Raw genomic sequence first — 24,567 nt, 5'->3', positions numbered from 1 at the left:
TCATTCAAAATGCCATCTGTTTTGACAGACTCGGAAGCAAAAACGCCCTCTTTAGCCTTTTGCAGTATGGGTCTCGCCACAGATAGTTCCGAGATGCTATATAATGAGCTGAGGTGTGAATTAGTAATATTCTATTTTATGGACAAGTGCTCGTAAAACTACGTCTAAAGCAACTCATGAAAAGTGCTTTGCTACTTGAATGTTTTATTATCGACATATACAACAGAGGGGCACTACAAATGCAAAGCAAAAGATACTGTTGTAGCTGAGCTAACGTGCTGCTGAAAAATTCACGTATAACGAGTTAGCAAGGCAGCCACATAGATTAATTGCCAATCTAATCTAGTTATCTGGTGACGGCTGGATTTCTAGACATTTTTTCCACTAATCAATCATTGACCCCAAGTTTTAGCCGTAAGCTTCTTGGACAAGATGAAGTCAATGTTATTGATAGACACTATTCGTACATAATGCAACCTAGCTCTCATACATGCATAGTAGCCACAGGCCTTCTGCTCTCACCAAAACTCCATCATCTTCTTTTTGCCAGTCGAAACAACAACTGGCTCGTGAAATGCGTCAGTGTTACTGACATATCTCCTGGTATTATTTGACGCCCCGATTGAATCCATGTGCGTGACCATACCAAACGCTGGCCGAAGTATATCTCCAAAAACGCCTTCACCGTCGAGGAGGTCCATATCCCAAGCAGCCTTGTTACCGCTCTCGAGCTGAACATTCTCCTCAAACAAAGAGGAGAGACGAGCAGACGTTATACTCGCTTCCATATATTGATGAGGCAAAGCGCTGTTCGCTGAGCCGTCAGGAGTGGTAAAATTTCTCCTGTCTGCTATTTTAATCCGATTACGGTCGCACATGACTGGAGAGATGCCCTCTTTCAATATATACTTCATCGTGATGGAGAGAAGGGAATTATCGGCTTTCCCTTGGTGGCGATATTCTGCCACTTGGCGCATGGTGATGCTTTTGACGGCGGTGTTGAGACCTGCATTCTCGGAAAATTCGATTGTTACATCGCCATTGTTGTCATTGACACTGCAGAAAAGCACATGTTAGCTTAATATTACCTTGATATACAAGTGCTCCCAATTGCCTTACTGGATGGCCATATGCTCAAACAGAGACGCAGCAAAACATACGAATCTCGCCTCGCCTCCCAGAGCAGAAGACCGAGCTCCACGAGCCTTCATGTCCCAAGCTCTCCCAGGACAGTGCATGTACATGGAGAAAAGCTCCTTACGTGGGCCCCTGCATCGATATTGGAATGTCTTGGCGTTCAGCTCAAGGACGAAGGATTCATCTCGAGAGTCAGGAAGTTTGCACTGAAAATCGTACCAGATTTCTCTCTCAGACAGGCGCCATGGCAAATCGCCCGGCGGCGTAATATTGGCGAGCAGATCTGCATCACCTCCCATGGTCGATAGAATCGGGGAGAAGCCGACACAATCCGGTGGAAATTTAGAGCCGTTCAAAAAGTTGGCCGCCTCAGTGACTGATTGATATGAATACTCAGAAGCGCTATCTTTCACCATACTTGGAGCCAGCTTTTTGATATAGATGCGTCCAAAAATAACTTCTAATGAAACGTGACCCGGAGATGGCTCAAGGACCTGCGACATTGCTTTGAGACAGTCTTCCGAACGACGCAAAATGTCACTCTTCTGTGGCACAGCGTAGTCAAAGTGATTTTCGGGAATGGTGTCTTTCGGCTCCTTGGACTTTCTCTTACCCACACCACTTGTCAAAGGGAATACCTCAGTCGATAAGGGTCGCACTTGCTCATTGGTAGTTTGTAAATTGGCAACTGTCTGCCACTTTTGCGGAGGCCGAGAGCTCGACAGCTTGGCGGCATCAGAATATGACACTAGATTTCTTACCTGTTTCTTTGACGACGATGGACCTCCTCCAAGTGGTGGGAATTCATCTTCACACTGGAGGGACGTTTCTGTCAGCGTTAGATGATTGTCAGGGCATATGTGGACTTACCACTGGATTTGGTCCTCTTTTAGCCGGTGCTCTAACAGTCGGGCGCTCTCCTACTGTAGCAACACTACTCTTTCCAGGAGAACGACGCCGAGGTGCAGAACTCCCACAGACATTGGAAGACTCTGTGACTTGGCTGTGTAATAGCCGCCTGGCTGCAGGGCCAGGTAGGACGACGTTTGCCAGTGAAATGTTTTTCTGGCTCAATGCGGGCTTTTCAATACGGGTTATAGTAAATATGTCATCTTTACTAGAATCCGCTTGACTTGGAGGGTTCTTAACCGCCGACGGTTTTTCAGCAGGCGGGCCAGATACCGAGTCCTGGCTCACCTCACGGGTCTTGGGCACATCTTTCACTTCGCTCTTCTGTTCAGTAGGAGGTCCAAGAGCGTCGAGTTTCTTTTGTATACGCTCTCGGCATGCAGCTTCTTCAAGCTGGTGAGGAGCAGACCCCTTGGTTGCTTTGCTGTTGGCACGGCCTGCTTGTTGATTCATTGTTCGGTAGACTTTTCTCGGTGTTTCTTCTATTAGTCCAAAACGAACCAAGCCATCAGAAAATGCATTCATCTTCCAAGCTTCAAGAGGATTGCTCTCGTCCAACGCTGTGGCGTCTTTGTCCAGCACAGGACAAAACGCGTTCTCGATTTGAGGTATTTCGCCGCTCAAGAGACACATATCAGCTAGGTCGTTATCTGATTTTCGCACAATATTCGCTCTTGGGGCTTCTGGTTCGTTATCCAGCAATATCAGATCATCAGATTGTTCAAATTGATCAAGTTGCATGATTCCTTCGTGAAGACTTCGAAGCTCATCGTTCATTGGGCTTGGTTCCATAGCATTGAAAGCTTCGATACCGCCCAGAGACTCGTTGCTTGACGCATCAAAGGAGATGAGAAGCTCATCTTGTTTGAAGTCATTTATCTCAGACTCAGATGGAGCCACGTCTTCTACGCCTTCTACCCAGTCTATAAGGTTGTCGCGATATGACTGTGGTGGGGGAGAATTTAGAAGTAATGTCTCAACAAAGCGCGATCTCTGTACAAGTTCTGCTGAATCTTCTTCTTTGACTGCAGATGTATGAGTCTGTCGACCTAAGATAGGCGGCTTTTCGTCGAGAGGAAGATTTTCCCCGCCGGAAAGCTCTGGGCCCGGGGCTCCGTGGCAATCTTCAGCTCCTTGTCCGAGCATAGCCGACTCCATATTGCCTGCATCTGGTTTGGGTTCTTGTGCTTCTGCGGACGAAGAGGCCTCTTTCCCTGCAGGCTGTGGTCCATATGGCATCGGGCGAATGTCCGCAAATCGTGGCTTGGGACGGGGATGAAAGTTCTTGAAGACTTTAAATCCTTGTCCCACGTTGGTTTTCGGTGCACTTTGCAATGGGTATACAGTTTCATCAGGTACCCAGCGCCCAACCTTGTTCTTCTTCTCCATTCGGATGGCAGCCGCATTCAGAAGCAATGCGTACTCATTTGCTATGGTAAGATTGCCGCATGGAACGGCAAACGTCGCCTGGTGCAATCCAATCCGGTGCAGCCATCTGTATGCGAGTCGGACATCTTCTGGTCCTTCAGGCAGAATGGAGTGTGTTACTACCTTGACCTTGGTTGACTACATTGTATTAGGCGCGGTAAACCTTTGTGCAAAAAAAAAAAAAAAAAAGAAGAAAGAAAAAGAAAGAAAAGAGAAAGATGCTTACCAAGAGATTCAGCATTGTTTCAAGCTTTCTAAGCACCTTCTTGAGGGCCGCCGCTGAAGTAGAAGATCCGATGTATACCAGATTTTGTCTCATATTGCAAGTGATTTGACAATCATTACAAAGAGCAAAGTCGGCGGTGGTGGCTGGAGCATTCTCGGATTTGATTAGAAGGCGGAATGCAGATAAGAAATTCTCAAAAGAGCCACTTGAGTTCTCAAGTCCTCTCCAAATTGCCTTGTGTGGAAGAGAGGCCATGAACGCTGGATATTGGTACTCAATGAATTCATCATATTTGTCTGTACCGTGTGATTGATACACCATCCATGATGCCAAACGTGGTTCCGGCGCTTTCATTGTGGCATCAGCTTGAAGAACGTCGGTGTCAACCACGTCTTTTTGGACATCAAAGTCAGGACGGGCAACTTCAAGGTTCACCAATTCAAGCATAAGGTCTTGAATAATGCGAGTCACAGATTCTTTGTGCTTGCCCATGGTAAAACACTTGAACCATGGGATGTCCGGCTCGTATAGAATTTCATACAGCTCGCCCTTGAAAAATTATAAGCCAGGTACCAAGTGGATCAAGATACTGTAACACATACATTCGTACAGGCTGACTTGACTGAATTGATGATGTGCTTGACGCCTCGTGGCAGCAGCGGAGGATTGCACGTAATGTAGAATTCTGCAAACTCATCTTGTTGATCCATCACGCAAGAATAGTGTCGTACAATGCAACAAAACAGTAGAGAACTTCAGATATAACATCAACAGACTAAAGAATGATCAGTATCTTTGCTTTCTGTGCATCTCCATGGACATTTTGCGGACGGAGTGTCCCGCGACAAAAATCCATATCCACTGAAGAAGAAGGCGATTTGAACAAACCCATACTTACCAAAATCCTTCACAGCTGTGTAAAATCAGCCCAAGGATAGACAAATCACTACCGCGATGGATAGATGCCCAAGATAGCCTTGAAGATTGTCACCGCGTACAGGCCGATGTTGCAGAAGATCAGAGAAGCCAAACACAGACGCCCGACGCAAAGCTCGAGCTGGCACCGATGTAATCAATACACAAGTGCAAAGGGTGCCGAAACAAACAACGCCGGGCAAGCTTCAACGACGAAATAATGCTGTGCTAGCAGAGAACAAAGGAGGAGGGTGGTTGTACTGCGCATAAATTCAAAGCGCGTGGAGGTGAGGAAAGAAAAGGTGAAAAGAAGAGGAAGAGGGGGGGAAGAAAATAAATAAACAAAGCGAGAAATTATATCTGATTTGTATCTCTGTGGGCAGCTGCCAGGCGAGTGGCAGCTTGAATGGCAGGTGCAGCGTCAAGCACGTGTTCTGCTCACCGCAAAGCATCGCCGTTGTAGCACGATTCACAGCATCACTGCAGATAAGCTTTTAGAGTGATAAGGTTGTTTATTGTATTGATTCTAGAGCATACCATCTTAACGTTGTTTGTGAATAACAGAGCGCGATTCGGACAATTGGGGGATGTGCTACATCTAGTCCAAATATGTACTGCTGCTGCGTGTTCATTACTCAATACACGATGCAACATGCTTGAGATGGCGAGTCGAGCACTTATTATGTGAATTGTGTACCGAATAGTTGGTATTAAATAAGTGAAGATTGTAACACAAGCAAGCTTCTTTTGTTACACAATGCGTATCTGAAATACAGCACAATCTATTCTTCAGACAAGGCACGATGATGGAGCATTATGCTGAGCCAGCTGTGAGCCCTATTCCAGATGGTTGCATGTGTTTCAATAGCCTACCTAGGTATTTGAAGTAGCAGGTTTGATAGTCTATCTATCCTCTCAAATAGCACCCAATATAATACCCAGAGCCGACTACATCCAGGACACATGAAAAATTGACAGCAAGGGAAGTATTCAATGTACAAATCTATCCAATACAGGTATATTGTGTTTGCTTTTGTGTTCCTTATCTTGCCATTCTCTTAATGCCTATATCCGACCCTTTGTTTCTTCGTTTATTTATCTAAGTGCGATGTGTATTTCTCTCGCAGGTAAATCTCTTCTCGATCTAGCATCTAGTATCCAGCATGCAGTACCTGGCTCTAAGAAGCTGGAGCTCCTAGACGGCCAAATACAGCGCAGCAGTAGAGATAATACAATATAAATTTCTTCTTTTCTTTGTTCTTTGTTTAAATGCATCCAACGCCGAGTGTATCGTAATAGCAAAGGCTTCCTAACATGCGAAAGGTAGAAGGAGGAAAATTGAAGGAAGAAAATAAAAGAGGGGAAGAGGAACATCATATCCTGTACACAGCCAACTTGCCGCTCTCTTTAAACAATTAATAGCAACGAGTGGGAAAAAAAAAACTAGTAAAAAGGACAATAATAGTAAAGAGGACAAAAATTCGAGAAGAAGAAAAAGAAAAGAATGGAAGAGACGATGGGAGGGAGGCGGAGGAGATGTGGTATCATTATATAAGTCGCTGTGTATTGTATAAAGGTGGTGTGAAGTATAACGGGAGAAAGAAACGTCGAGCAAGTAAGAAAAAGCCATTTCGCATAGAGCCTCCATGAGAATGCACCGACCGGCAAGTTTGGAAAAATACAGAGCAATAACGCCAAGAGAAGTGTGGCCGTGAAGAAAAAGAGAACCCTAGGGGGGGAACAATGCAAGAGAATATCCGAGGAGCGCAGATGAAGAGAAAGTGGTGCTGGTGGAATGCCTTCATTATTGGGCGCCCTGGACGTTCTCTTTAACATTTAGAGCCCATCTCAGCTTGTGAAGCGTCTCTCGAGCTTCGTCTAATAGCCTCTGCTGCTCCTCTTCCGTCTTCTTGGCGTTCTCCTTCATATCCTTCAGGTCGCTCTCCTGCGTCTCCTTGTACTGCTCAAACAACCGCGCAATGTCCTCTTTTTCGCGCCGTAGCTTCTGGATGTTGCTGTCCTGCTGCTCGCACAAGTCTCGCAGGGTCTGGATCTTATCGTCATCCGACTTGCGCTCGTCAACGATGGTGTTGATCTCGGTCTTGATGGTGGAGATGGCCTTGTTGACTTCGTCGCCCTGGTCGCGCCAATGGGAGGAGATGGCATTGTACCGGCCCTCCATCAGCTGCGCGTAGCTTGTCGCATCGTCGACTTGCGTCTTTGCGTCGTGTTTGACTTTTTCCATCTCGTCCCTCCAGTTTCGCTCCAGCTCCTGGGCCGCCACCGTCTTCTTCTTTTCGGTATCGACCGTGGCCATTAGTGTTTCGACCTGCCGCTCTTTTCTCGCCAGCAGCGTCTTGGTGACGTTTGCTTCTAGTAGCCGGCTCTCGTAGTCGCTAATCATGCGCTCCATCTTGTCTTCGACCAGCTTAGCCGCTTGCTTTGCTTCTTCTGCTCGCAATTGCTCAATCTTGATTTCGCGCTTCAGGGCTTCGTTGTCGCTGACGAGTTTGTTGATGACTCGGCCCGTCTTTCCCAAGCCGGCTTTGCCAATTGTCGAATCCCACTGCGCGCTATCGTGGTTGTCGTGGTCCCCTTCCGCCAAACCGCTGACCTCTTCGGGGGCCGGCGATGATTCCACAACCCGAGGCACGAGGCCATTGGCGTTGGCGTTGGCGTTGGCGGCGTTGTCGACATCAGGCTTGGCCGCAGGCGACGGTGCTCTCTCGATCTGGGCGCCATTCGACGCTGTGACGGACAGGGCGCTAGCCTTGCTGTTGACGCTGCTGGAGAGGCCGCTGGCGAGGTTGCTCTCGGGACTCGTCTCGGAGCCCTCGACGCTGGGCACGCTGCGGATCGTGGCCGTTCGGGCCAAGGCCTGCTTTGAAACGGAGGCGGCACGACTCGGCATGGCGTTGACGGTGCCGGCAGAAGCTGGTGTTAAGGTCCTCGTGCCTGGAGAATCATCTAGCGAGGGTGAATGGGCTGCGAGTTGTGGAGGCTCGGGATTAGCGAATGAACCCGGCTGAGTAAGTGGTAATGGAAAGAGAGTGTGATGGTGGAAAAGCAGAGATGGCGTTGGTGGAGGCTGCTGCAGATGCGATCTGTGCAGTGCAGTACAGTGTGCAAGCGTAATCAGATTCAAAGGTTGTGCAGCGAGCGCACTACAGGATTAGGCACAAAGTCTCATCTGCAATTAATATGAGTGGTGGGTACGGCAAGCATTCGCTCGTTTTCGCGTAAATGAGCGGCAATGCAGCGCGCTGGCCGTTACTCATTAAAAACTGGACCTGGCAGCGAGGACTTGCGTCAACGTGCAGCGAAACAAGGGCACGAGAGCGAGACAAGGCGAAGAAGGGAGGAGAGGAAGACGGAAAGACAGAAGGGGAATAAAGGAATAGACAAGACATTACCTGGAGATGGATCTTGGCGATTGGCGAAGAATTGCTTCGAAAGGCGATGAAGGGGGCTCTTCGGCAGCACCTTTTTGTCTTGCATGGCCATGATGAATTCCGTACTGTATCAGAGTCTGATCAATGCTATGCAGTGCGAGGCCCTCCTTTATCTGAGGCTCGAGAAGCTGCCGGTCGTGTTTCGTTTCGGTTAATGCTGCAAGCACTAATGAAGCCGATCCGCCGTCTTAATCTTGCGCTGTCAAGTCAGCGGCCGCGGAGCCGGCGGGAGACCCTGGACGACGAGCCGGGGTTTTGGTTCTGCAGGGAGAGGCCAGCTGAAGCGATGGAATGAGATGAGCTGAGCTGGGGATTGGTATGGATGTGACGACAGTAATAATAGCGGATGCTTCTCCGCAAAGAGATGAAAGAATACAGATAGAGCCCAGGGCAAGATACACAAACAGTCGTAAGCTGTTGGTCAATAAGATCCAGCTTCGGCATATACATCGGGTCAAAGGGATGGCAACTGTTCGCCTTAAGTATTAATAGCAGCAAGGCGCGTAATGGATGGCCTCTCAAAAGGGGAAGTTCCAAATCGCACCGACCAAGCGTCTCGCTCCAATGACAAAAAAAAAAAAGAGAAAACAATCAATCCCTTCTCCTATCTTGCCCGCTCATCCAAGACCTGTCTCTGCCGCCTTTGTCTCTCGTCGCTTCAATCAGCACTGAGCCCACTCCCCCAACTACAACATGCAGTCAGCTAGGTACCAGGTATCCAGAATCAATAAAAAACACTGCTGCAAGGGCTTTTTACTTTGTCCTTTGAAGGCTTCACGTGTCACTACGCCGTTAGTCGGAGAGATACTGCAGGTAGAGATCCTGAAGATGCAGCCGCTGACCAGGCAACGGTGGCGCTTTGGTTAGAGGTGGGAGCAACTCCAATAAGATGCCGCGGCGATGTTATTACGGGCCGTCGCGATGATGTCAACACAGACGTCCTACTTCATGCACTGCCTACCTAGGTAGAGCGAGTGATCCGTATTCAGACATTCTAGTCGCATGATACTGATAGTACTTACACGAGAAACGAAATACGGGGTATCGCTACTGTCTTGGATCAAAAGCGAGTCCAACGCCGTCGTTGCTCTCCTTGCATGGCCAATACACTAACCCTCGCTAGCGAGATATAAGCTACAGGGCGGCCTGTCTAACTGTTCGTTGGTAAACAGGCCATTCATTCCTTCTAAGAGCAGCCCTTCTTAAGACCAAGAAAAACTGATCAACGTCTCTCTAAGAAACATCATTTGATTTTAGCCAAGAACACAAAAATCATAATTCCGGTTGATTGTCTATGCAAAAAAAGACAAGAAGAAAGATGAAAAGATAAAAAGTCTCCTCTATATCATAATAGTGTTTTCACAGCAGCTAGGTATATATATCTGCTCGCCAATTCTTGTCCAAATACAATATCCCATCTCTGACCTTCTTGAAATACACTTTCGACCGTTGGCAGCATTCATCCCATTGTCAAATTTCCATCCTTGTGTAAACATCTCTGTCTCGCATCCCGGATATCCGCGCCGTCTTTTCTCATGTTCCCGTAGCAGTGAACAAATATGCCTGCCTGCCTGCCTGCCTGCCTGCCTAAGCCTCCTTCATGTGTACACTAAAATTCTACGCCATAATTATGACTTATGACCAGTAAAGTCCCTGTCTGTCTCTGCTCCGCGGCCTCTATTCTGTCCAATCATGGCCTGCCCACGCAATCTGTGATGATCCCATCTAAAGTTGAAACAACGCCTATTCGTTTGATGCAGCTTTTAAAACTGTTGCAATTCTCATATTTCGAACTATGGGGCGTAACCTCCGGCCCTCTTCCTTCTAGAATACGCTGCACAGTGGTACGGCTCTCTATGCGGTGATTGCATCTCCACCTGGTGCTGATGCTGGACTACCGTTACTTTCGCGTTTTGTCGCATTTTCTATGAATAGCGGTCGGTACTTGGTAAGATACTTGGCTGCCATGGTCCTAGCATCCTCATCTGTGCCAGAATGTTAGCTTCATCTCTCTATTGACAGGCGTGTATATACGCATGCTGAACAAAGGGAAGAACGGAAAGGGAAACATCACATACAGTCTGTCCATATATCTTGAACAACGTCCAGCGCAGCTTCTTTGATGGGAGGCCGCATAATCACCAAGTACAGCAAGCTAGTCAATGCCAGCTGTGTCACACTCGGATCTCGGCACATGTGCTTCACACGAGAGAGAATCGCTCGATTCAGCTCGGGTATCTCGCTCAGGAAACGAGTGAGAACCTTATCCTGCGGGCGTAGGTAAGGGAGAAATCCGTCAATGAGTCGGAGCGTGCACTTCTCGTAGTACATCGGATGGTCTCCGCCAGCTTTCATCTGCACCTTGTCGTTGTACCATTCTTCGCAGAGCCATGATACTGCGACGTCGATGTGATTTCGAAAGTCTTCCATGATGTAGTTGTAAAGTATTTCTCGAATACTGTTGTTGAGGGATGGTGCCTGAGTCGATTCGTCCGCTTCCCCCTTTACTAATATTTCCTGAAGACCAGCGGATGATCGTGTTGCTAACCGCGCCAAGATGGTCATCCAGGAGTCTCTGCTCTCGGAGCTTGCTGCAAGCCGGTTGAAACCAGCCTTTTGTTTCTTTACACTCGGCTCGTCCAGTGACTTCATCATGTCCAACACTCTTGTCACTGTTCCACTGCCCGCGTTGAGGGCCATCTCCGGCGTCAGCTGCTGTGGCTGGGGAAGGCTGAAAGACTTCAGCCCAAGGGTATCATCGAAGCTTATTTTAGGTTCGGCTGCAGCAGGTGCCGGCGCATTATCCAACTTGTTCAAAATCTGCTCCGTATCCTCAGCCTGATAAAAGTCTGGCTCATAGTCGTCTTCGTCTTCTTCAACGCCGAGAGGAGCAGTGTTTGGATTCAGCTCCGGAGGAGGGTTGTTGTTGAGCATCTCCAGTCGGCCGCGAACACCATCTACAGCCTTTGCTAGGACCTGGGGATCCAGCCTAGACAAAGTATTCACAGCGATTCTGGCTACGAGGCTGTGGGGAACCTGAGAGGCGTCGAAGAACTTGAGTCCATCGTTGCCAATGAGGGTAAAGACATCGGCCAGGCTATGGGGACCTGGGCCCAAGGGGGGGGATCCGGACTTGGGAGGCTTCAATCCGCGGGCGCTTGACATCATATCCATCTTGCGGCTTGGGCTCCAGTGGTCTTTTCCGCCCGGCACCGTCAAAGAGCTCGGCCACCATACGCATTGTGCCCTCGACATGCTGCTGTATTCTAGGCACGATTGGGTTATGGGGGTCTCGCTTAGTCAGGTGAATCAATAGCAACCGGGCCGTCTTCTCCATGGACTTGATCATCACCTTGGTCTTGGGGGTCAATGGCGAGTTGGCGGCTTGTAGAGGGTTGAAACTGAGCAAGGCATTGAGAATTCGATTTGATGTGGTTGGACGAGTCCGCACCATGATGGACAAGCAATTCAAAGTTGCGTCTACTAGAAGGCCATCACTAGACTAGGTGAGCACGGCACTTGCAAACTTTTTGGCGTAATGGCCATATATAACGTAGAAACAAGTGTGTTAAGGGGGGAGAAGAAAAGGCTTACTTGTTCCCTTGAAGAATACTCAGCATGCGGTCCAGCAACCCGCTCGCCTCAGCCTCGAGATTTCTAGGATCGAGCGTCTGGTGGTTGGGTGGGACTTTGTCTAGAGAGACGTCCAAACCGCCGCCATACTAGAGTAACATTGAACGATGAGAATACTTGCTTTGCTTTACTTTGGGACGGGCCTTTATATCTTACCCTATGTTCAGCCCCCGAGGCAACGCTCTGCGCCAGCACTACTCGCTGGGCAAACTTTATGCAGCATATCCTCACAGTTGGCGGGACATTATCCCACATCTGCAGGATCTTCTGCTTGATACTCACCATCCGCTCCCACGTCACCGTATCGTAGCTGTTGTTAATGCTGCCAGCAAAGAATAGTCAGTAATCATGACATTCCCACATCAGTAGCTAGGAAAGAGAGGCCACCAACATCCACCTCATGGCCAGCGGATAAATACTCGCTGCCGTCTGTATCACATTCCGCAGCACTTGCGCATCAACCTCCTGCTCAATCAGCGTCTCTAGCGTCGTCAACACGTATGGCTGTATCGTCTCCTTCTCTGAATTTGGCAGCGCGGGCGTAGCAAAGGCCTCGGCCAAAAAGTCCGTGACCCATCGTCGCAGCTCTATAGGTGCCTGGGGCCCAATGATGGGCAGGATTCCTCTGACCACGCTGGGATAGTACTTGACATCGCCCAGGACGAGCTTGCGGGCGTCGTTGAGCTGGCGAATCTGGTCTGGCACTGAGAGGGTGGAGGATGCGGCAGCAGCCATGACGTCGAGCTAGGGTTCTTCGAGGTGGCTGGGCAGTCGTGAATCTCTCAGTGAGCAATCGAGAGGAATGGTGGACACAGAGAAGTGGACAACATCAGACGGAGGAAAATGCGAAATAGCGATGCAGCATTGAGGTCGCGCGACAAAAAGGCTAGGCTACTGGCATAATATATCTTGTCTTCTTCTAGTCGTCTCGTATCGTCATGCCCTGCGCCAATCTCCCACTTCCAGCTACCGCAGCTCGTCGCACGGCTTCGCAACAATCGAATGGGGCGCCGGTCGATAATGGCGCTGGAGGGGGCTGTCGTCTGGCGATGTTGGGGAAATCGCAGGCAGGCAGTGTAGGTTGATTGGCTTTTGCTAATTCGGAGTTGCCTGGGCGAGCTTGCAAAGGTTTTGGCGACGGAACGTGACGCGGGTCCAAAGTGGCTGATCCCTGCTGGAAGAAGAGTCCAAACGTGCTCTATAACTTGGACCAGAGCGCCAAGCTTCAGGCGCCCGAGGCTGCTAGAAGCGTTTAGCCGGGGAAATGCCGCTTTGCTACAGCGCTCATCCCACTCTGTGGCGCATGGCATGATACGATCCATTTCGGCCTCGAGAAAGCGGCGCATTGATCCAAATCACTGCTGTATCTTGTCAGGAAAAACCCAGCTACAGCCCTCGACATACAAGCAATGGCGTTGGTTTCCCCCTCCATGCGAATCATTCACTATACAGAATTGCGCATAGCTGACGCAAACTCCATTTCAGGTCTCACACTACCTACTACGACCGGCGACTGCGGCAAGGCCCAGCCCTCGTCCGAGCCAGACGCCCATATCTCTTCAGAAATGCCGCCACAGGACTTGGCCTCTTTGCGCTTGTCTCGGGAATTTGTATGCTTCATTCAATCTGCCATTATCTTTGCCCAATCTCATAGAGCACTCGCGCTAATGTACTCCTTATAGACTACTATACAATCAATGCCGTCGGCCAGGACGATTTCGCCGACGTCAAGGTGCCCGACGAGCCTCGAAAGCCGGCCCAGGCAAAATAAACAAGGAAAATAGGATAAACTACGACAAAATGGAAGAAGGAATGGAAGAATGACATCTCAAAAGAATTCAGAGGCGCTTCGGCGTTGCAAATTACGATCCGTCAGCTAGACTTGCTGTGTATATTACTACTGTCAAAATTTAAAGGTGACCTTATGGCTTTACTCTCCAATACATCAGAAAAAACTCCAAGCAATCGCATTCAACTATATAAATACCGTGCCGCCCTTTGCTATTTGTAGGATAATGTGAAAACAAGCCACCCTTGCTAGAAAGTTATAGACCTCCTTTCTGCCATGTAAAACAAACAATCCATTACCGCCAGTGCCAGCTTCCTAAAACTTGGACATGAAAACGCCACCATATCTTTATTACCCGTTTACCCAACCTGGAATTCTCAAGGGCAAAATACGCATGTACACATATACAGACATGACCTGTTGCAAAGAAAAAAAAAGGGAAAAGGAAAAAGAAAAGAGGGTAAGAGAAGAGAAGAGAAGAGAAGAAAACATAGGCCGCATTTCCCTTACAAGGAGCCAATGACAAGCCCTGATCTTGGGTATCATTAATATCTGAACGCAGAAATCCTCATGCCATAACCCAAATTGGGCGGCTTATTCTTGAGCGATGCAAGGAGTGGACATGCGTCAAGCCGCTGCTGTTTTTGAGCTGCGACTGAGTCCTGGCATGCTGCCCATTCGTTTCATTTGGTGAGACGCTGGGTTCAAGATATTCCGCGTCATTTCTGGAGATTCAGATAGTCGTGCAGAGAGAGTTGCAGGCGATCGAGCTGCTCCCGGGCCGTCGAGGGCTGCCTTGGGGTCGGCTGCAGGAGGAGGCGCGTTTGGAGGCGCTCGACCAGCAGGAACAGCCGCTGCAGCAGCCTCAGGGCGTGCTTCTGCCGACACCGGATGCGGGTAGAACTTATGGGCTGAGTGGTTTGGGTTTGCCCAAGGTGTGTTCTTAACGAACTGCTCTCCCGCCGGGTCGAGGCGAGTCAAGTGTGGTGGTTGATATTCCTCGCGGATATGGCTTATCGAAGGCTTGTGTCGCACGCGCCGGGTTCGCTGAATGCAAGTCAGCAAATGCGAAACTTTACAGAATGGCCAGCTTTATGGAGAATCTCACACTCACTTCCATGGCGGCCATATCAGCTTCCAGCTCTGATGCAGATGCCCCTTGAAGCTCTGGCCCCGCCGGGAAACCTTCGTATTTGGCGAGACCGGCGAGTGTCGACACCTCGGTGTTGTAGGCAATCGCATTCCTGACACGCTGTGCAGGATCTTTTGGGAACAATAGGCCATAGTCCGGCAAACTGTGTGCACTTCGTCGAGCACTCTGGACATCGTACCACTGCCTATTCAGGCCCTCCAAAGATTGTTCTCGCTTCTCTCGAACGGCTTGGAAGTACTGGCCCCATATTTGAGCTCTCTGTGCCACTGCGCGCCGTTCTAGGGCTTTGAGCCGGTATTCGTGCTCTCTGTTGATAGCTTGCAGCTTCTGCTCTAGTCGATCATCAAGGCATTGCTTCATATTGAGGTATTCAGGGTGTGTAGGCTCTGGGGCATGCAACGATTGTTCTTCTTCCTCGAGTCGCTGTAGCCTGTCTTTGTAAAGTCTAGGAGAAGTGTGAGCGGGCTGTCGTAATACGTATGGAGAGAGCATTCTAGCTTACCGATCTCTGAAGATACCAAACATTTCCTCGATCTGGGTCCAGTCCCGGTAGGCGGCTTGTTTCTTCTCCACTGGTTGCCAATTAGCACTTGTATTATTAAACAGGCGGAGTCCATCTCAGGGAAACAGCGAAACGTACATTCTTCCAGATTCCTCGCTGCGGCGTCAGTCTCTTCATCAGCTTCGGGTTCCGCTTCCTCTTCGGCGTGGTCGGCTTCGGGCTCGTCTTCTACAGCAGTGTCGTTCTGCTCGTCACGAACTTCGGCTTGAGATTCACTGTCGGCATCATCTGCAATGACATTCTTCCGTTTGGAGCCACTGCGCTTAGTCTTTCTTGGGACTTCGGGAATCTCATCATCCTGTGGCGTATCTCGGTTCGTGGCAGAAGTCTCTTCGTCCCCGGGAGACGGGACTCCGCTTGGGAGGTTCGCAGCCGGTGTCGCGTCATCCTCCCCCGTTGCCAGATGGTCGTCGCCATCTCCGTTGGCAGCCGATATTGACCCTGTGCGTTTCCTCACCGGCTGCTCCAGATCGGATTGTTCAGCGGCGGCAGATCGCTTCCGCTTCCGCTCCTGCGAGTCACGGCGGGCATCTTCCTCGGTCTTGACAATCACCATGACAGGTTTTGTTGGCAGTTCGTGGTCATCATTCTCTTCGTCTTCGTCGTCTTCTTCGTCTTCGTCTCTGTGGCTGTGGCTGTCGGAGCCAAAGGCAGAGGCAGAGTCATCGTCACCGTTGACAAGTGCCCTGCGGAGCTTGCTCGGAGTGTGCTCAAATGGCTCTGCGTCATTGAAGCGCTCAATTCCGACATCACGGTGCCTCTGGGCCTGCGGCGTGTCATAGAGTCTCAGGGTTTCAGCTTCGGTATCGTTGGCCTCAGAGTTTACGTCAGACCCTGCGTCGGAAAGGGCGCTGTCAGAGTCGGATCCGCCGTGATCGGTGGCCCGGGTTTCTTCTGGGCCGAGACTGAGGTGTTCTCTATCCAGGTGCATGTGCTCAATGTCTTCGTCGTTCGCATCCTTATCGTCGACCTCGCTGAGAGGGCTGGAAATGTTGCTGTCCTCGAGGTCGCCGCCCGTAGCCACGGGGGGAAAGCAGCCGACGCCGAGGCCGTCGCTGCCATTGTGCTGCCGATGGCGCAGAGCAACGCACCTTTGCAGATTGTAGGAGAATGTCGGCAGCGGGACGGGAGCAGTCAAGGGCGGCTTCAGCTCCGTCAGTCGACAACCTGGTCAGGGCCGGCGCGGCCACCACAGGTCTGGCGAAGAGTTTGAGCGGGCGGCGCCGTGCTGAGACGGCGACGGCGAGGGGGTTTTGAGAGCGACAGTCGGCGTGGTAAAATGTCGCTGGCCAAGCTGGAGCTCCAGCAGCGTCTGCAGCGTCTGTATTGGCCTGGTGAAGCCTGGGCAAGGTCGTGGCAGTGTGGAGAGAATCGGCTGGGGAGGGGAGTAGAGAAGACAAGGTCGGCCGCCTCGCGCACTCGGCCACTGGGCCTAGGTGTTTGGAGCGCTACGGTACAGTGGCAGAAGTGCCGCAGTACCTCTGGCGCAAAAGCGGCAGGCGGTGGCAGAAACGCAATCATTTTTCCGGGACTTGGGGCCAGCGAGGCCAATGACGCATTGTTCCGCTGTAAGTCCGGCGGCGGGACCCGAAATTTTTAGAGCTGCTCTGAACTTTTTTGTCGCTTCCAGTGCGCCCGTCGCAACCTTGTTGAAGCGCCAGCCGAAAGCTGCCATCTCGAGCCACCAACAAGGAATTATGGCAAAATCGTAAGATCTTCTGCAATTGGGAATATCGACATGTCTGGCTAATATTCTTTTTTTTTTCTCCCAGAAAAAGTGCGTTGGCCGCGGCCTCCAAGGCCATTGACCCCACGCTCAGTGCACTATTCGCATCCAGCGTAAGTATCTCGCCGATCTCTGTTTTAGTTGCGATAAAGAAAATTTCGAAACAGGGCCAAGAGCTGACATACCTTTCAAGGCTGGACCAGTAAAGGCTCCATCAAAACCTCGAGTTGGAGCACCGCCAAAGCCGAAAAGCTCAAGCGCCGAGAAAACAAATGAAGAGGGTGGCAATGACAGTGGTGACGACGAAGTGCTTTCTGAAATCAGCGAAGAGCTTGATTATGATGACGAAGAGGAAGAGGACGCAGACGACGATGTTGCAGAGGAAAAAGATGGCGAAGACGACGATGCCAAGGACGAAGATTCCATGTCGGTGGATGCAGCAGAGCAGGCCAACGACAACATTCAGGACGGCAAGACGAAGCGGGAAAGAAAGCGCAAGAGAAAGCAAGACAACGATGATCTAGAAGAAAAGTACCTAGCCAAACTTGCGGATGATGACGAATCAGAGCCATCCGGCAAGCGCCAGAAAGGAGAGGGCGAAGATGCCAAGGAGGGAGCCAGCGAAGAAGAAGAAGAAGATGCTGTTCCCGTGCACGAATCTCTCACACAAGAGAGCAAGCAATCCGAAACGGAAAAGGCCACTCGAACCGTCTTTCTGGGCAATGTCGCCACGGAAGCCATCTCATCCAAGTCAGCAAAGAAGGAACTCATGAAGCATCTTGCGTCTGTCCTGGACAAGGATGCATCACCGCCACAAAAGATTGAGTCTCTGCGTTTCCGCTCTGTGGCCTTTTCAGCTGGCTCCATGCCCAAGCGCGCAGCCTACATCACCAAGGCCCTGATGGACGCCACCACAAAATCCACAAATGCGTACGCAGTGTTTTCAGATCCTGCGGCTGCTCGGAAAGTGGTTGCCGAGCTCAACGGAACTGAAATCCTGGGCCGCCACATCAGAGTAGATAGCGTCGCACATCCTAGCCCGATGAATCATCGCAGCTGCGTCTTTGTTGGAAACCTTGGCTTTGTCGACGACGAGACCGTCTTGAACAGGCAAGCCGACGGAGATACAGTCGAGAAGAAGCGCAACAAGGTGCCTTCGGACATTGAAGAAGGCCTGTGGCGCACCTTTGGTACCAAAGGAAAGGTCGAGAATGTCCGTGTTATACGAGACTCAAAGACCAGAGTAGGCAAGGGTTTCGCCTACGTGCAGTTCTATGTAAGTCCCTGATCGGCAGATGCCGGAATGTCCATTTCAAACATTTTTTGGGTCTTGTTTTGCTAACCAGCCATTGCAGGACGCCAATGATGTTGAGGCTGCTCTTTTGCTTGACAAGAAAAAATTCCCCCCAATGCTTCCTCGAGCCCTCCGTGTAACAAGAGCAAAGGATCCGCGCAAGACGGCTCTGGCTGCAGAGCGGGCCAGGTCCAAGGCAGACAACGCCGACGGCGCTAGCCGCAGCACAAAATACAAGCCCAAGGCAACGCCAGAGGAACAGGCCGCCGCTGGGCGAACTCGTAAGCTCCTGGGCCGGTCTGCGGCTGCAAAGCAGCGATTTGGCGGCAGGAAGAGGCCGTTTTCGTCCGCTGCAAAGGACGTTGGGGCTGGTGGTGAAATCAAGACTCCGGAGCGTATAATTTTTGAGGGGCGGAGAGCCTCGCAGAAGGATGGCCTGCCAAAGGACCTGAAGTTGGGTAAGAAAAATAAAAAGGGCAAGTCAGCACGGCCCCAGCACCGAGGCGCCAGAAGGGCCGCGGCGTGGCAGCACAAGAAATGAGCATTGCGGTGAGGCTAGGGAAAAAAGGCAGTAATAAGACAAAAGGAAAATGGGGGTTCGAATCCTTGCCTTGGAACGTCAGCCGGGTGTGAGTTGATTTTCCCTGCTTCTGAAGCACCTTTTAGCTTGTAAGAGGCTATAGCACGGGTTGTAGGTAGTCTGTGGGAAAAAGGCGACCTGTGCTTACCTCATCATGTGAGAGGGCAGCGGACGCCGGGCTTTATGGGGAGGGGGGGAAGAGCGTCAATGTACATGGAACGATTTAATTTTGGTTTTCCCCTCTTCGTTCACTGTATAAGTACCTAGAGCACAGACAGGTTTTATTTAGCCTCGATGCTATTTGTTAGAGAGGATCGTGTATTTTACCGCTACTGCAGGAGGATAGAAATTGATTATAGGCGTTTGGAACAGGCAAAAAATAGAAGCACTACAGGGTACCCCTATCCCACAACAGCCAAAGAGTGTGATGTCGTCGTTAAATGTGAAGGTTGTGAAGAGCTTGAAGAGAGCTTAATTTAATTTTTGCTTTTGTCAAATACTCACTCTTTTTTATAATGTTTCTTCTATTTGAGAAATGCGTGCTTGGTGGTACAAGTTTGTTGTCATAGTTTTGATACAAGCTGTACTCCATTGCCACTCTGCCAAACAGGTATTCCAATGCCACGTCACAGAGGCGTATCAGCAAAAAGCATTCCGTCCAATAACAGCAGAATCATCTAGCTGTCGGTCAGCACGCCGTGCATAATGACTGAAAACCATGCACATACGTAAAATGAAAGATTAAGATTCTAAAGTTTTGCCTCCATCTCCGTTTATTCATTTTCTTAAAAAGTGCCAACTACCTGACCACCTACGCGTGTAGTTATTCCCCAGAGGCCGCAATAATAAAAAAGACTAAATACTATATACAAGGAAAGAAAAGATTCGGGGGGGATGAGGGGGGGATATAGGTATCAAGTTTGTTTTCGCTTTGCTTGCTCCCAAATGTGTACAATTTAGTGATTAAAACAAAACAAAAAAAGACAACTGGCAAATAAGACGAGAAAAAAAAAAAAGAAAGGAAAGAAATAGAAAGAGAGGATATAGCAAACCGTCTCATCTAATCCGACTCCGATACATCAAATCGTTTTTTTTTTTCCCTTCAAAAAAATCTCAAACGCAGAGTGTTCCATTAAAACAGTAAGCAATCTTTTCAATTTTTCATAAATGGCGCAAAAAGGTTGATTGTCCCCTGTCAGCTCATAAGAGACCGCTCTAGTACTCCATGTTATCAGGTTCGATAGAGTCAGAGGCGACTTCTTCGTAGTCCCTCTCAAGAGCGGCAAGATCCTCTCGAGCCTCGGAGAACTCGCCCTCTTCCATACCCTCGCCCACGTACCAGTGCACAAACGCGCGTTTGTTATGCATCAGGTCGAACTTGAGGTCAAGTCGCGACCAGGCCTCGGCGATGGCGGTGGTGTTGGAGAGCATAGACACGGAGCGGTCAACAGCGGCGAGACCGCCCTCTTGGGCAGCAATGGGAACAGCGGTTGGTCTCTGGTACGTGATTCCGACCTTGAATCCGGTAGGGCACCAGTCGACCATGTGGAAAGTGGACTTTTGCTTGATTACAGCGACAGCAGCGTTGGTATCACGAGTCACGACGTCACCGCGGTAGAGCAGAGCAACGGCCATGTACTTGCCATTCTGGGGGTTGCACACAACCATTTGGTTTTGAGGCTCGAAACCTGGACAAGAGTGTCAATTCGCTTTTCAACAGAAAACCTTGGGGGGGTGGACATCTTACACTGGAGAGTGAGCTCCTGGATTTTGAAGCTCTCGTGGGAGCTCTTCTTGGCAGAAACGACAGGAGCATAGCTGACCAGAGGGTAGTGAATGCGCGGGAAAGGAACCAGGTTGGTCTGGAACTCATTCAAGTCGACGTTGAGGGCACCGTCAAATCGCAAGGACGAAGTAACCGAGCTGACCACCTGGGCAATCAGGTTGTTGAGGTGGTTGAGAGAAGGGCGGGCAATGTCGAGGTTTCTTCGGCAGACTTCATAGACAGCCTCGTTATCCACTAAAAAGGTGCAGTCGGAGTGCTCGATGGTGCTATGAGTCGACAAGACTGCATTGTAGGGCTCGACAACGGCGGTGGAAGTACGAGGAGAAGGGTAGACGGTGAACTCGAGCTTGGTCTTCTTGCCATAGTCGGTAGCAAGACGCTCCAGCATGAGCGCGCCAAAGCCAGATCCAGTACCGCCTCCAAACGAGTGGAAAACGAGGAAACCTTGGAGCGAGTGGCAGTTGTCTGCAGCATGGCTCATTAGCTTCTCAGATCGAGCAACGTGTGGTCATCAAACCACCACGCTCCAAACAGCACTCACCAGTAACGCGACGGATCCTGTCCATGACAGTATCAATCATCTCCTTGCCCACGGTATAGTGACCGCGGGCATAGTTGTTGGCCGCATCCTCCTTTCCGCTAATCAGCTGCTCAGGGTGGAACAGCTGGCGATACTCGCCCGTTCGAATCTCATCGATGGGAGAGGGATCTAGGTCGACGAATATTGAGCGAGGCACGTGCTTGCCGCCGCTGGTCTCGGTGAAGAAGGTGTCGGGCGAGCCGTAGTCTGCGTCTTCGCTGCGGTTGGGATCTACATGGCCGTCAAGGCTGAAGCCGTGCTCAAGACAGTAGCTACGCGACGAGAGAATATCAGCATCACGCTCCGAGCGCTTATAAATCCCGTATATATGGAGGGGCTCACGTACAGTTCCCACGCTGCGTTGCCGAGCTGGACACCGGCTTGGCCAACATGAAGGTGCAAAATCTGAAAGCTCGAGTTAGCGATGGCTGTAAAAACACGCGCGTATGGCGTGGCTGGGCGTAGAAAGTTGGCTGCTGATCATGTCGCATCGCGAGCGCATTTCGCAGAAGTGGGATGATATCATAGCACTGAAGAAGAGCGATATGCGCGGCGGAAAAGAAGAAAACTTACTTCACCCCTCATTGTTAAAAAAAAAAAAGGTTTAAATGACGCGTCTAGAAGATGTAAGTTTGTAAAGAGATCTTGTAGAATATGCGCAGAGTATATCAGGAATATACAGCGTCAAAGGCAGGTCGAGAGGTAGTCCAGCCTTGAGCAGAGAGATCCGGCGATGGTTCCCTCGGTGGAGTTTTTATATCAAGTGGGATAGGGATTTTTTTTCCTTGGCGGGGAATGATTGACAACATAGAGGTACCTGCATGCCCAACCGTCTGGCGCTGATGGAACAAGTCCAGCCTGTTTCCTTTTTTTGGCGACAGCCCACAACAAAGTTGCAAGGCGCTAAAATAGCGCATTTGGAGAAGCTCGGAACTGCTGGGATAGAATGCTGGGCTGCTGTGAGCTTTAGCGAATCCCCTTGATCCGTTGACAGAGCAGAGTGGCGGCGCGCTGAGATGAGACTCGCTTACAATCTGTGCAATCGCGAATAGTTGGAACCTGGAATTGCTGGCCGATCCATGACCTGAAATTGTAGGCACCTACATTCTCAAGACGCTTTTTGCGACTGCCTGGTTCTAGGTAACTACATAAAACGGCGCGGATACTTTACAATTCCAACGATTCGGGGGGTGGGTCGTTGGTTTCCGACGCTATCCACAGCGGCCCGTTGAGCCTGACGAGAGCCCTTCATCATGCCTCTGATAGGACTGGTATGTATCGGGCTTGGATGGCCGGGTCGAGAAACTTGGAGGCAGCCAGACAAATGCGGTATTAGTAAGTGAACAAGTCACAGTGGCAAGACGAAACGGTAAGCCGTTCTGGAAGCAGGATCTCGGCAAGGCTCGCGGTCCCGGCTGGACGGAACGATCATCGCTGCCTACGACAATCCTGTTCAAGCTTGCATGCCTTAGTCAGATCACCCATCTCTGGTCCCTATCTGCGGTGTGCTAGGTTCGCAATAGAGTGCTGAGCAACACATTTCGCCCTATCCGCAACCATCATTCCAAGTCCAGGCGTGATTAGTGCGAGATGGGCATGGTCAGGGGTCGGTATTGTGCTGCCTATTAGAGGTACAAGCTAGGTTCACATCATATCAGCACCCAAATCTCGTATCTTTTTTGTCTCCTTTTTATATCTCCAATTATTTTATTTGACCTGGTACAAGTAATCTATCTGTATTCACGAGTAAGCTAGCCCATCCATGTCCAAGTATCTGAGCTGTTTTGGTGCTGTTCAATCTATCACCACAAAGTGTCACCAATCTGGTCAACATGGAGTCAACTAATTGGCTTGTTTGCTCCGTCCCCTTAACATTGATGGTATCATTAAACAAATCCTGTCTAAAAAAAGCATTAAAGGGGATTAAAACAAGATTCCAAGAAACATAAAAATTAAATCCAACACCTCATCTCTCGTGGGGTCCATCTCGACTCTCTTCCCCTGAGACCCTCTCCAGCTCTTCAATGCGTCGTTGGATAGCAGCCTTTTGGGCTATTAGAACTTGAATCTCACCGCCCCGGATCACTGCAGTACTGCCACTATCGGTATCAGCGGCGTTGTTGGTTTCGGACTCGGAGGCGTAGGCGGGCGGAGGTTCGGAATCTCGTGCACGAACCTGTGTGTGTGAGCGGGAGTACATTCGCCCTTGTGCTCTCTGCACGGCCCTGAGCTCGTGCGACGTTCGACCTGTGGAGTCTTTTTTCCTTCGCTCTCGCCTCCACATGAAGATGAAAATAGCCGCTCCAATGGCGAGCAAACCGCCGAGTGCCACGCCAACTCCAATGCCTATCTTGGCACTTAATGACAGCCCCTGGTCGTCATCCTTATGATCGTCGATATCATCATCGTCTGTTAACCCGAGGAGTGGCTTGTCTTGCTCTCTGAAGAGCGCGCGGATGGTATTTACGGCGATAGTAGCACTATACAAGGTAGTTGTTGAATTGGTCAAGACTTGGTATGTGGCTGCAGTACGGTTATATATGATGGGTACAGCCAGAACCGTAGGAACCTGACGTTTGCAGTGCCCGCCCGCCCAGGAGTATTCGCTGTCAATGGTCAGCGCAAAAGAAACTACACAGTTACATCTTTTCTCAACATACGATGAACAACATAGAGCCGTTGTGGTTACGTCGTCCTCGTCCTCGGTCTTCATCCGCTCGGTGTTGACGGAGACGGAGACAGTGGTCCATCCATAGGGGCAGGTCGCTGGGCTAAACACTCCAGTGCGTCCATCGAAGAACATGCCGTCTGGATAGCAAGAGAGAGTCGAAGCCCCTGGAAGAGGTTCCAAATCCAGATAGGCAATGGGATCTGAAACGCCGGGCGGTAGGTCGGTGTCGACAACATATGTCCATGTGCAGCTCAAAGGTCGACTCCAATGCGTTGTCATAGGGGGGAAGGGCCCGGCTGTGATGGAAGGGCCGCCATCAGTCGTACTGGTGGTAAACGTAGAGGGTATTGTTGTTGGTGGAAGAGTCGATAAAGAGCCCGGGCTTATCGAGGTGGTCGAGGACGTGGCCGGCGCTGACAATGTGAGAGACATGGTGCCCTCCGAGACACTAACAGCCTCCACCAAATAGAGTAGATATACGAGATGGTGCTGTGATCGACAAGCAGACGTGTATTGATGGTGGAAAACTGACAGCTCGCTCCGTCGATTAGATTGATGACTACGGGGGTAGACGTCGATATTTGGGGCCCTGTGTCTGCGTCTGGAGGAAAACCTCGTATAACTTGATCTCAATTACCAGCCGGCCTCGAATCCCAGGCTGACCCAGTTCTCAAAGCAGAGTGGCGCGTTAATGCACCAGCAGGACGAGACGTACAGACGGCAAGC

The 24,567-nt window shown here is 50.3% G+C and overlaps 9 protein-coding genes across 9 annotated transcripts; 2 read left to right on the top strand and 7 right to left on the bottom strand.

Moving 5' to 3' along the window:
- Positions 1–518: 518 nt before the first annotated feature.
- Positions 519–4,410, bottom strand: TrAtP1_004454 (uncharacterized protein; the record flags this gene model as incomplete). The annotated part of the gene is made up of 5 exons (XM_066112307.1): positions 519–1,056; positions 1,120–1,952; positions 2,008–3,612; positions 3,701–4,249; positions 4,303–4,410. The coding sequence occupies 5 exons, from the start codon at positions 4,408–4,410 to the stop codon at positions 519–521; spliced, it is 3,633 nt and encodes a 1,210-aa protein (XP_065968390.1).
- Positions 4,411–5,416: 1,006 nt separating this feature from the next.
- TrAtP1_004453 (uncharacterized protein) lies at positions 5,417–8,481 on the bottom strand. Its single transcript, XM_066112306.1, has 2 exons — positions 8,029–8,481; positions 5,417–7,600 (listed from the first exon to the last, which is right to left on the bottom strand). Exons 1-2 carry the CDS (start codon positions 8,117–8,119, stop codon positions 6,420–6,422), a joined length of 1,272 nt encoding a protein of 423 aa, XP_065968389.1. The 5' UTR covers positions 8,120–8,481; the 3' UTR covers positions 5,417–6,419.
- A 1,151-nt stretch (positions 8,482–9,632) lies between these two features.
- On the bottom strand, positions 9,633–12,865 carry TrAtP1_004452 (uncharacterized protein). Its single transcript, XM_066112305.1, has 4 exons — positions 11,857–12,865; positions 11,662–11,789; positions 10,146–11,564; positions 9,633–10,052 (listed from the first exon to the last, which is right to left on the bottom strand). The coding sequence occupies exons 3-4, from the start codon at positions 11,320–11,322 to the stop codon at positions 9,922–9,924; spliced, it is 1,308 nt and encodes a 435-aa protein (XP_065968388.1). The 5' UTR covers positions 11,323–11,564; positions 11,662–11,789; positions 11,857–12,865; the 3' UTR covers positions 9,633–9,921.
- A 244-nt stretch (positions 12,866–13,109) lies between these two features.
- Positions 13,110–13,471, top strand: TrAtP1_004451 (uncharacterized protein; the record flags this gene model as incomplete). Its single annotated transcript, XM_014083969.2, has 3 exons — positions 13,110–13,114; positions 13,186–13,310; positions 13,383–13,471. The coding sequence occupies 3 exons, from the start codon at positions 13,110–13,112 to the stop codon at positions 13,469–13,471; spliced, it is 219 nt and encodes a 72-aa protein (XP_013939444.1).
- Positions 13,472–14,116: 645 nt separating this feature from the next.
- On the bottom strand, positions 14,117–16,135 carry TrAtP1_004450 (uncharacterized protein; the record flags this gene model as incomplete). Its single annotated transcript, XM_066112304.1, has 4 exons — positions 14,117–14,536; positions 14,604–15,087; positions 15,145–15,214; positions 15,283–16,135. 4 exons carry the CDS (start codon positions 16,133–16,135, stop codon positions 14,117–14,119), a joined length of 1,827 nt encoding a protein of 608 aa, XP_065968387.1.
- Positions 16,136–16,359: 224 nt separating this feature from the next.
- TrAtP1_004449 (uncharacterized protein) lies at positions 16,360–16,725 on the bottom strand (the record flags this gene model as incomplete). The annotated part of the gene is made up of 1 exon (XM_066112303.1): positions 16,360–16,725. The coding sequence occupies one exon, from the start codon at positions 16,723–16,725 to the stop codon at positions 16,360–16,362; it is 366 nt and encodes a 121-aa protein (XP_065968386.1).
- A 176-nt stretch (positions 16,726–16,901) lies between these two features.
- Positions 16,902–18,765, top strand: TrAtP1_004448 (uncharacterized protein; the record flags this gene model as incomplete). Its single annotated transcript, XM_014083967.2, has 4 exons — positions 16,902–16,912; positions 16,977–17,043; positions 17,124–18,206; positions 18,286–18,765. 4 exons carry the CDS (start codon positions 16,902–16,904, stop codon positions 18,763–18,765), a joined length of 1,641 nt encoding a protein of 546 aa, XP_013939442.1.
- A 798-nt stretch (positions 18,766–19,563) lies between these two features.
- On the bottom strand, positions 19,564–21,978 carry TrAtP1_004447 (uncharacterized protein). Its single transcript, XM_014083966.2, has 5 exons — positions 21,744–21,978; positions 21,517–21,575; positions 21,132–21,442; positions 20,552–21,055; positions 19,564–20,492 (listed from the first exon to the last, which is right to left on the bottom strand). The coding sequence occupies exons 1-5, from the start codon at positions 21,753–21,755 to the stop codon at positions 20,020–20,022; spliced, it is 1,359 nt and encodes a 452-aa protein (XP_013939441.1). The 5' UTR covers positions 21,756–21,978; the 3' UTR covers positions 19,564–20,019.
- A 1,158-nt stretch (positions 21,979–23,136) lies between these two features.
- TrAtP1_004446 (uncharacterized protein) lies at positions 23,137–24,273 on the bottom strand (the record flags this gene model as incomplete). The annotated part of the gene is made up of 2 exons (XM_014083965.2): positions 23,137–23,776; positions 23,831–24,273. 2 exons carry the CDS (start codon positions 24,271–24,273, stop codon positions 23,137–23,139), a joined length of 1,083 nt encoding a protein of 360 aa, XP_013939440.2.
- Positions 24,274–24,567: the final 294 nt, after the last annotated feature.

Source organism: Trichoderma atroviride, chromosome 2 (genome assembly GCF_020647795.1).
Source record: "Trichoderma atroviride chromosome 2, complete sequence".
Lineage (NCBI taxonomy): Eukaryota > Fungi > Ascomycota > Sordariomycetes > Hypocreales > Hypocreaceae > Trichoderma > Trichoderma atroviride.
This window is presented reverse-complemented; position numbering and strand designations above follow the sequence as displayed.